This window comes from Poecilia formosa, unplaced genomic scaffold (assembly GCF_000485575.1).
Source record: "Poecilia formosa unplaced genomic scaffold, Poecilia_formosa-5.1.2 Scaffold300, whole genome shotgun sequence".
Classification (NCBI taxonomy): domain Eukaryota; kingdom Metazoa; phylum Chordata; class Actinopteri; order Cyprinodontiformes; family Poeciliidae; genus Poecilia; species Poecilia formosa.
The window spans coordinates 619,345-630,570 of record NW_006800239.1 but is presented as its reverse complement, the minus strand read 5'-3'; the positions used below and the strand labels follow the sequence as shown (position 1 = coordinate 630,570).

At 37.6% G+C, this 11,226-nt stretch overlaps 2 protein-coding genes across 3 annotated transcripts in view; both read left to right on the top strand.

The window, feature by feature from the left end:
- The window catches only part of LOC103152087 (interferon-induced protein 44-like), a 22,547-nt gene that overhangs the window by 9,469 nt on the left and 1,852 nt on the right, over positions 1–11,226 (top strand). Inside the window, exons 8-9 of one of the 2 annotated variants that reach the window (XM_016660854.1) lie at positions 290–476; positions 7,016–7,494. The exons of the other annotated variant lie outside the window; for it this stretch is intronic. Coding sequence (XP_016516340.1) covers positions 290–451 — 162 coding nt within the window. The 3' untranslated portion in view covers positions 452–476; positions 7,016–7,494. Of the gene's footprint in view, positions 1–289; positions 477–7,015; positions 7,495–11,226 lie in introns of those variants that run through there. 2 annotated transcript variants of the gene reach the window in all.
- LOC103152088 (interferon-induced protein 44-like) lies at positions 2,375–7,381 on the top strand. Its single transcript, XM_007572421.2, has 9 exons — positions 2,375–2,594; positions 2,806–2,823; positions 3,029–3,049; positions 3,123–3,156; positions 4,821–5,022; positions 5,332–5,490; positions 5,615–5,783; positions 6,645–6,745; positions 6,825–7,381. The coding sequence occupies exons 1-9, from the start codon at positions 2,519–2,521 to the stop codon at positions 6,984–6,986; spliced, it is 942 nt and encodes a 313-aa protein (XP_007572483.1). The 5' UTR covers positions 2,375–2,518; the 3' UTR covers positions 6,987–7,381.

Here is an 11,226-nt window from a genome sequence, read left to right as displayed (position 1 = left end):
AATACGGCATCTCACCTCTGGTGGCGCTGTGTCACACTGAATGAAGCAAACAATCGACACATGCCCATTGCTGACAAACATTATGTTATTGATAAAAAGCTTTTAAAATAATGTGTGCAGTTCAGGTCAAAACTGAGATGCAGGCTTTTAATTTGGATTTGTAAATCTGACTCCAGAGACGTCAGATTTAAATGTGTTGTGAGGCTCATGACCTCACTGCACATCTCTGGTTCAGCAATATAACACAAAAAATGTTTGAGTCTTTAACTGACTGGTTTTTCCTGTTCAGATGAAAGACTTCAGCTCAGCAGTGGGAATCCCCATGAACTGCATCTTTCCAGTGAAGAACTACAGTGAAGAAATCGACATGAACGATGATGTTGATGCTCTGATCCTGAGCGCTCTGAGGAAAATGGTCGACTTTGGAGACGACTTCATTGAGAGGATTTAAACTGAGATGTAGAGAAAACAGTGAGGTCTGACACCATATACTGTATATGTCTAGAACACAGATTAAGCTGCGTTATGTTATGCGGGTTAGGCCTTTTTACATTTGGAACTCAGTTTTGGACTTGAGATGTTTAACAGAAGAACTTTTCAGTCTTTTAAGTTAAAACGAAATGTTTTATTTTTAAATGAACTTGGTTAGGTCAGTATAACAATGGAAGTAACTTCTGGGAGCTGATCCTCCCACTTTATATAAAATTAGGACAGACACATGGGTGTTGCAATGTGATTTAAAATCTCAATGCAAGGTAATAACAGGAGCATTTTTAATCAAATGAATAAACAGAATTTGTTTTAAATTAAACTCAAAATTGCTTACAGCTGTCCTTAAGTTTTTTTATTTTCTTAAAATGCAAAATCATTTTTAAACACTTTTGTAACATTTATTTGATCTTTTTGTTTTATCTGATGTCTTTCTTCTCTGTTTTTCATGTAAAGCACCTTAAATAGCCATGAAGGCAAAGAGGCTGTACAAATATTTTACTTTGCCCTCTTTTTTAAAATATATTTTTTAATCAATTTCAGATTGAGTAAGTAGCTGCTATGCAAAATGATACAGGAGTGTAAAGTATTTCTGGGCTTTTGGGTTGATTGGAGATAGTGTCATTTTGATGTGTTGCTTTAATTTGGTTATGTGAAGAAGCCTGGTTTTACAATTTGGCACATTTCATCGATTGTATTGCACTGCTGTAAAATAACAATAACTGTTGTTTAAAGTTTCCAGTCTTTTTTACAAACACTGAATAAAAAGACACACAGACCTTTTTCATTCATACATAATATTAAAGCAGATCAAACATCTCTTGCTTTACATCACTCAGAATTACCAAAATTATTTCTATTTGATAAATGCCACAATAATGGTTCAGAATATAGATTTATTTATTGACATCTTAAACATCTGAAGCTTACAGAATGATTACTGCTTCTTTAAACAATGAGGGGAATCCAAGATGATGATGTCATGACTTTGGAGACATCTGATAGGTTAGCTGACATGTGGATGTATTTTAAGTTCATGTCTGGCAAACACTGGATTCTTGTTTGATTTTATGAAGTCAAAAGAAATCAGCCAAGATATCAGGAAGAATGTGGAGCTGCTCCAGTCTGGATCATCCATGGGAACAATTTCTTGTAGGTGCTGCGTTCATCTGTTCAAACAACTATATACAAGTATAAACCTGATGGAAATGTCTACCCATCATAATGATCAGGAAGGAGACGGTGTCTTTTGGTCAGAAATGTGCAGATTCATACCAGATCAAAAGCCAAACCTTGGTGTAGATGCTGGTAACAGTGAAACATCCTCAGTAGTGACATGGGCTCTCACTCAGTGAGGGCAAACCATTACCTCAAATTAAACATTAAAACGTCAGATTGCAGTTTATAAATTCAAATAGAGGCAAAAATCTTCATTTTTGCAGCTGTAAAGTTTGGTGGTGGCAGCATCATGCTGTGATGCTGTTTGTTTAGTTAACTCATCATAAGTTTCCAAAGCCAGGGCGTCATCATCTGGGTTTTCCCTCACTGTTTAAAGAAACAGTACTCTTTACATAAGCAAACGTCTGATTTTGAAGACATTAATAAATAAATCTGTTCAGTTTCTGTCTGTCATTAATATGGTGTTTAGCTAATAGAAATTACTTTAGTAGTTCCAACTGACCTAAACAAGACAAGCTGCTCTAATCTGACTTCAGACTATGAGGGAAAACAGTTTACATGTCATGTTGTTTGATGTATGCAAATTTCTGGTTTCAAATATAAAGCAGCACATCATCATTATTATTGATATATTCATTTTTTTCTTTTAGTGTTAATTTGCTTTATTATTTTTTTTACTTTACATTTCCACAAGCAGCACTTCCTCCAGCAATCGCTGAAAGTCTATATTAGTATAATTCAATTTCCTGCCATTCTTTGCGATGAATTCACCAAGTACAAACAAGTCCCTGCAGAACAAAGAATAGAGAAAGTGAAAGTAAAAGATGTATTGTGGTTGTCAGAGCAGTGAATGTTATGTAGGGGTGGAGACGGATGTTTATTCACTTTACAGCAGAGCAGCAGCAACAGGATGAATCGATTTTTGAGTGAGTGCATTTTGCTTTAGATTACTTTTCTAGATATTTGTAAGAAGTGATTCATGGAAGCTTTTATCAAATACTTATGGCAAGAAAATATCAGGTTTTTTTCAGTAGATTCTTATCAAAACTTTGTTCAGACTCATTTGACCAATAAATTCTACAGAAAAAAATAGCAGTAGTTCTTATAAACTCTACTTTCTTTTTTCTTTTATAAAAGGGAGACAAGAAAATCCTGGTAAGTTAAAGAGCCAAATCCAACACTGCCTAATGCTTTATATTCTCCATTTCCTGCTTCTGATCCGGAAACTGATTTAAATTGAAAGTAAACATTTTAAATGGTATTTGTGTCAGTTTGGATAAAATTTAAAAGATTGAATTGAAGTAAATATATCAGGAACAGTTTAATTAAAGTTTTTTTTTCCTGTTTTTCTCTGCTAAAGCTGAGGAGCCTGAGTCTAAAAGTAAGTTTTTGCATTTTGTTTCTGAGAATGTTCCAGTCGTCTTTACAGAATAATAATTCATGTTTCTGTTCAGCTCTGGATGATCCATGGAGGGAACTACGCTGGGGGTGAGTTTACGGTGAAACTCAAATCTGATCAATAACAGCCTGTTTACTGGTTTACAGGTGGGTTTAGCTGAGTCTAGTCAGAGTTTAAGCGTTAAAAGGAAATGGACAGAGGAAGTAGATCAAGAAGGAAGTAAGTCACTCTGCTTCATGGCTTCACCATAAAACAGAGTGAAGCTCAGACTGAAACTAAGAAACTCATCATAGATGAACCGTCAACAGGAAGAAAACGATTATCATTTGGTTAACAAATTTCTTTAGCCGAAAAGAACAGGTTGTTACAGGATGGAGGGCTATAAAACAGATGAGCTGACCAGTCATAACAAAAGAGAAGAATGTGGTGGAGTCAAAGCTGATGCTTGCTCTTAGATAAGACCAGGTATACCGGGCACATCTCTCTCAAAAACAAAGCAAAGAACTCGCTTCCTTTCATTTTTTTGAAGAGCATACCAAAGAAAAATCTATGTAATGAATAAAAAGCTTCATGTTTCCTGATGAGAACCTGATAAAGCTCATGTGACTCCACCATGAAGAGGCTGGCGCTTAATGTTCACTGGAGTCTTTGTCTTCCAGGTTGATTATTGATTTTTAGGGCTTGAAATGGCCGTAGTCTGAAATGCCTTACTAATGTTCTTTACAGACTGTTCAGGCCACCAGATGCAGGTATTTTATTAATGCCCAGTTTAAAACGGGTTATTGCAGCAAATGTGTTTAATTGCATTTGGTTTTTAGGTAAATTGCACAGGTTAAAGGTAAAAAGGTGATCACAACTATTTCTAGCTGGAACCTGTCAACCTCACACTCCTTCCCCCACCAGAGAGGCGACATTCCACACCGAGAACCAGCTTCTGTAGCCGAGTATCAGACCGAGACCGAGTATCAGACCGATAAGTTCCTTTCTTTAGCTCTTTCCACAGCTGGTGAAAAGGACAGACCAGAAGAATCAGCAGAATAATTGTAACATATGAAATGGCTTCAATAATACAGATCTCAGAGTCTGGAAACATCCTAAAAATAAAATGCTACAGAATGAGAATCAAACATTATTGAACAACAACATGAACCTGAGCAAGACTGAAGTAAATTGATGTGGTTGAAGAGAGAGAGAAAAATAATTTCAGTTTATCCTCTTCTTCATCAGCAAACACTGGACATGTTTGAAGAGCATACCAAAGAAATGTTCAGTTAAACAGTTGTTTAAGTGGCCAACTGTGCCACTTAAACAACTTGCCTTGCAGCAAGAAGGTCCTGGGTTCGATTCCCGGCCCGGGGTCTTTCTGCATGGAGTTTGCATGTTCTCCCTGTGCGTGCGTGGGTTCTCTCTGGGTACTCCGGCTTCCTTCCACAGTCCAAAAACATGACTGTCAGGTTGATTGGTTTATCTAAATTCTCCCTAGGTGTGAGTGTGTGTGTGCATGGTTTGTCCTGTCTGTCTCTGTGTTGGACTGCTGACCAGTCCGGGGTGACCCCGCCTCGCGCCTGTTGAGCGCTGGAGATAGGCACCAGCACCCCTCGCCACCCCACTAGGGATAAGAATGTAAGATGGATGGATGGATAGGTGTGGTAGTTATTGTGCCGACTTTGGATAATATTGAACTGAAATATTTTCTCTTGCCTTATTCCTCATTAGGACAGCACTAACCAACTGATTTACTTTATGTTCTCAGAGAAAAACAGATGAATCTTCAATATGTGCAGGAATACAAACCTGAAAAAGACGACATCAGGTACCTTCGTGTCCTGCTGTACGGACCAGTTGGATCTGGAAAGTCCAGTTTCATCAACTCTGTCAGTAACGTCATTCGAGGTCGGATGACGATTCCTGCTTTGGCCAGCGCGATGACGTCTGACCAAAGCTTCACCAAAAGGGTTTGAAAACTAAGATGCTTCTGTTTATCTTCCGGATTGAAGTCAATACTGCTATAGTACTATTAAAACAGCTTTAAATAATGTTTATTAGAACCAGACTGGTTTGTCAAAACTGTATTTGAAAACTGAATCTGTTAAGATTTCTGGGTTCATAAAATCTGTCTGTACAGACGGAGATTAGCTCTGAGCTTCTTCCTTTCTATTCGTTGGTTCTGGTTCTGAGACTTTTAATGAATCAATCTGAAAAACAGCTATGAAAGCAACAGGACTTTGTTTTTCTGGATCACCATGTTTCTTTCTGTATTTCAGTATGAGACTCATAAGTTCATTAAAGGACGAGGAAGCACAAAGACATTTTATCCTCTGGTCTTCAACGACATCATGGGACTGGAAGACGGGACCGACAGAGGAGTTCATGCTGACGACATCAAACTGGCTTTGAAAGGTCATGTGAAGGAAGGCCACAAGGTGCAGCAACTTCATGAACAAGTTGTGAAATATCTACATGAATGACTGGCTGCAGCCCCTAATTAACAGAATAAAGTTGTGTCTTTGAAATACTTTTCATGCTGTATATTTTGTTCTTTTCCAGTTCAACCCAGTTGCTCCTATATCTCAAAATGACCCAGGCTACAACCCGACTCCCTCTGCTGATGACAAAGTTCATGTCCTGGTCTGTGTGATGTCAGCCAACACTCCACAGATGAAATCATCAGTTCTGGAGAAGATGAAGAGCATCAGAGAAGCAGCCAGTGATCTGGGTGGGTTTATAGATCTATTGCAGAATAGATCTACAGTAAAGTCTTCCAATCAATGTCTCTGGTTCCAACCTGAAGGATTTGTCATTTACTTTAAACCTTTTGAACTGATAAAAACTAAGGCTGCCAATATTTTGGGATTAATCTTAAAAGTTTAACACGTTTATATGACATAAATCATATTAATTGCATTAATTATTTTGACCTAAAAGCCTCCCTCCCGGCCTACAGAAGCTTACTTAGTTCAAAGCAGCATGTTACAAGGCGTTCAACAACACGGAGTCCAAAGGAGAGTGAACTGTTGAGCGAGGAGAGAAGACTGTTGTGGTCAGCTGCAAATTTTGCTTTAAAAACACATTTATTACAGAGGATTTGGACCTCGATGCGGCCATCCTGAATTCGACTCCCATCCTTGGTTCCGTTGCTGCATGTCTTTCCCCCACGCTCCTTTAGACTGCTGTCAAATAAAGTTTGCTAGTGCCATAAAAATAATTTAAAAACAAACAAACGCAATGTTTGTCCAATGGACATCTGGATAAGAGTAAGGCAGTATGCAGGCTGTTTTTTGCAAAGTGAGTTATCCTTATTATTTGAATAATACACTTTATGTATGATGATGTTTATTTCTTGAGATATCAAAGGCTTTCTTTTAAAAATTCCTCAGCATGTAAAGCAGGAAAACAGACATTTGGTTTGAGGCAAAAAGCATTTTTCGAAAACGCACATTTTTGCATTTCAAGCTTACAAAGTTGAGAGCATTGTGAGTTTGATTACATAATTATACCTACATTAATTTCACTTACTTTAGCCTTTCAAATTGATGAAAGCATAAATATTTTCTTCAGTGAGTCTCTTTTCCTGCAGGAATTCCTCAGATGGCCATGATGACCCACATCGATGAGGCCTGTGGTGAAATTGAGAAAGAATTGAAGAATGTCTACAAGAGCAAGTACCTGAAAAAAAAGGTGAGTTTCAGTCAGTTGGTCCAGAAAAATAACACAAAATTATTTTAGAGCATAACTGTAACTGATATTTACTGTTCAGATGAAAGACTTCAGCGCAGCAGTGGGAATCCCCATGAACTGCATCTTCCCTGTGAAGAACTACAGTGAAGAAATCGACTTGAATGATGATGTTGATGCTCTGGTCCTGAGCGCTCTGAGGAATATGATCAACTTTGGGGACGACTTCATTGAGAAGATTTAAACTGAGATAAAAAAAAAAAAAACAATGAGGAGGAGCAGGTTCAGTTACATCCAATATACTGAATATATATGTAGAGTTACAGCTTCATAAAGTTATGATAGGTAAGAGGAACACATTTAGTAGAATTTGTTTTAAATCAGAACTAAAAATATATATGGTTGTGCAGTCGTGTTTATTTTCTTAAACATCTAATCTGGTCTTTTTTATATATACAAGATTCTCTCATATTTTTTCTATACTTTTATGTGACATTTACTTTATCTTTTTGATTCATCAGTTGTTTTTTTCATGTACTTGTAAAGTACATTGTCATTTGAAGTGCTTACATGCATTATGTGTACAAAGCTGGTGCACAAATAAACCTTTTCTTTTCAATAAAACTTTTCATAAATTGCTATTCATTGTGTTACAATGTTAAACATCTCTGGACAGTCTGGTTAAATGTTATTTTGACATAAGAAGATGATTCAATCATATGCCAGAAGTTTGAATAAAACTGCCAACTTCACTTATTAATCTTGTGAATTTAATAATTTGTGCACCAGTGGATGCATTTTAATTTCACACCTGGAGAACAATGCTTTCTTGTTAGACACACAATGGGAAAGTCAAAATATACTGAATAAAAATATAAACGCCCCATGTTAAATATTGCTGTCATGTGGAGTTAACTGTAAAATAGGAAATTTGCTGACATTTTATTGTACAAAAGTAATATTTATCTTGATTTGGGTATAATTTTTAATCCAGCTTGCTGTCAGTGAGCATTACTCAGTTAATTTTTTACTCAGTCCATGGGTGGGGCATGTCCAGTGGGTGATCAGACAAAATGAGCAACAGCTGGACAATAAAAGTCACGATGAGCAAGACAAAGCTAGACAGCTAGCTAACACTTGAGTTGAAAATAATCCAGTCCTTGATAGTTTTCTTGTTTTATTTGGGAACTCTTGTTTTTTTTTTTTGTTTGTTTGTTTGTTTTGTAAAACTGTAACAAAGCACAAAAGTACACATCAACCACAGAGAAGATACAGAAAACAACCAGACTACAGCAAACAGATGCTCCCAACTATCACCAGTTAGCTAACGATGTAGCTTTAAATTTTGGTTTGGAAGCATAAAACTTTTCTTATATTACTCAATACTGAAATTATAATTAATAAGATGAACTTACAATAGGGTTGCCATCTTTCAGAAATTAAAATAAGGGACCAGTCCCTATATATGTAAGGGGGGGCTGCGGCGGCAGCTTGTCGGTTAGTCTGTGTTACCCAGAAAGCAGTTGGGCACAATATCACAACAACAACACCATGAGTCAAACAATGACTGGGGCAGCCTACTATATAAAGTACTCTGGGACCAGTTTTCTATTGCTAGATATACACATTTGTAGAAAACGGAAAAAGAAATCGTGTCTCGTATCGGTTCAACACGGGTTGCTACATTTAACAGCCAACTACGGTACGGTTCCGTATTTTACGGGACGGGTGGCAACCCCAACTTACAAATAGTGTCTGACACCATTGAGTTCTGCTCGACTGATCAAATTAAATACGTGAATAATGTCCGCTAGGTCTCAGTAAGGCTTTACAGTTTAACTTACAATTTACCAAGGGAAAACTAAACAAAACAAAATGGAGTCAGCGCAGCCACCCCGAAATGTCAAATTTTGTAACAAGTCATAATGCCTCAGATGTCACAAGTTATGCGGGAGTGTGCCATTGGTTGAGGGAACAATGTATAGGCTTCAGTCCCCAGCACAGTTGTCCCACAATCAGCTTTAGGTCTTCTTCCCTCTTTGCTCTTCCAGTGACACTTTATTGTTCTTCACTCAGTAAAGATACTCACTCTACTGACAGACTGAAAATTTAAATAAGAGTAGCAATGCTTCATAATAATGCTATTTAAGTAAAAGGTATGACAGAGAAACTACTCCTAGATGTTATTTAACTAAATGTAATTTTGTAAATGTAGCTGGTTACGACCTACCTCTGTTAAAAAGTGAAAGTAAACAGAGCAGAGGCTTTTTTTAAGAGATAACAATGTTGCTGTTGATTCACTTTGCAGCAGAGCAGCATGGATCAACAGCATGCTAGTCGTTTTTCTCGTTTCAGAGAACATTTCCGTGAGTGAATTTTACTTTAGATAACTTTTCTAGATATTTCCCAAAATTGATTCACAATAGCTTTGATAAAATATTTAATATGAACAGGAAGCAGCAGATTCTTTCATCAGATTGTTATTAAAGTTTCTGTTTTAATCTTATTTGAAGAATTTTCTCACCAGTAAATTTTGTAGAAAAATCCTGCTGCATTCTTTAAGAACAGCTTCATATGTTACTCTATTTTCTCCGTAGGTAGACACATACATTATGTGGAGGATTCTGGTAAGTTAAAGTGTCAAACTCAACACAAATTTACCATCTCCTCTTCCTGATGCTGAAACTGTGTTAAAGGGAAAACAAAAATTGTGTTTGTGTGAGTCTAAAAAACACTTTGAGTACAAGCATTACAAGTTTCTTCTTGAAACTCGTAATGCTTCTTGAAGCATTAAACATTTGTGACTTGATTGAAGAAAGTCCGTCAGGAACTTAATTGATTTTTTTTCCTTTTTGTTTTTCTCTGCTAAAGCTGAGGTAGCCGAGTCTCCAAGTGAGTGATTACATTTTGGTTTTGAAAATGTCCCAATCATCGCTGCAGAATAATAATTTATGTTTCTGTTCAGCTCTGGATGAACCGTGGAGGGAATTACCCTGGGGGTGAGTTTATGGTGAAACTGTCGCATCTGGTCAATAAAAGCCTGTTTACTGCGGCTCGGTTGTTTGTCATTCTGCTGAAAGGTAAAACTGGGGCTTCAGATCTCACTGGATAAAGCTTTGAAACAGAGTTTGGGTTGAGAGTTAACAGTAACTGAAAGAACAAAGTGGAGCAGGAACCAGACGTTAGTGTGGATTGAAGTCGAGTCTGAAACAAAAAGATGATCATCATACATGAACCATCATCACAGGAGGAACAGTTCGAGTAACTTGGTGAACAAATTTCACAAGAAGTTCTTATTTGATGTAGGGATATAAAACAAGTGGGTAGAACACTGATAACAGGACATAAAAATGCAGAGGGGTCGAAGCTCACCATCATTCTGAGAGAAAAGCAGAAGAACAAACGAGTTATGAGACGGAGCCATGGTTATAATGTTTATTAGTTTTGGCAGGTGGTTGGCTGGGTGTGTGTTGGTGAACTGGGGTGTTGATTCGTTTGGAAAGGATGGGGCGGCATGTTTGGCCTGCAGTCGCAGTCGGGTGGGTGGAGCAGTGGAGTTCACATCCGCCTAGATGTTTCTCTGCTTCCACACACCTGACTCCAATATGAGCTCATTAGAAAAGCTCTGCAGAGCTCGACTGCATCCTAGTGAGGCAGTTTCACCATCTAATTCAGGCGTACAGGAGAAGGGACATCTAAAGGTTTACCCTGGAGGAATGAAGCTTAAGACCACTGCTTTAAAACTTCCCCCTTTGTTCTCACTTTCTTTTCCATCTCAGTGTTATTCACATTTGAAATAAACTCAAATTAATTTCTAATGCATTTACATATATATCAAGTGGAGTATCAGTGAAAGTCATAATGGTTCGCTAATGAAAGTCTGTTGGGCCTCGTCTGTCAGGCACTTGGATAAGCAGTGGAGTCCCATACTGATGAACAAGACACTTTGAAATAAAAATGACCTGAAGTGTGTTTTTATTTATCTTTTAGTTTTTCAGATGATCTCGGATTCTGAGCACATTGGATTGAATATTTCCTGTTATGTCTTTTTTCAGAATGACCAAACTAACTGATTTATTTATGTTCTCAGAGAAAAACAGAAGGATCTTCAGTATGTGCAGGAATACAAACCTGAAAAAGATGGAATCAGGTACCTACGAGTCCTCCTGGATGGACCCGTTGGAGCTGGAAAGTCCAGTTTCATCAACTCTGTGGGTAACGTCCTCAGAGGACGTATTACAATTCCTGCTTTGGCCAGCGCGACCACGTCCGATCAAAGCTTCACCAGAAAGGTTTTCTGTTCATCTTCCAGAACTGACTTTAATGGGCCATCAAAAAATGACTGCATCAGCAAAACGAAGTTTCCCTTGTTGAACATGTTTGTTTTTTCTTGCTGTGTTTCAGTACGAGACTCATAAGTTCAATAAAGGACGAGGAAGCTCAAAGACATTTTACCCTCTGGTCTTCAATGACATCATGGGACT

Coding starts and splice junctions, on each gene's coding strand:
- LOC103152088 (XM_007572421.2), top strand. CDS start 2,519: ATGTTATGTAGGGGTGGAGACGGATGTTTATTCACTTTACAGCAGAGC. Junction 5,023..5,331: donor ACCAAAGCTTCACCAAAAGG/GTTTGAAAACTA, acceptor TCTGTATTTCAG/TATGAGACTCATAAGTTCAT. Junction 5,784..6,644: donor AGAAGCAGCCAGTGATCTGG/GTGGGTTTATAG, acceptor CTTTTCCTGCAG/GAATTCCTCAGATGGCCATG.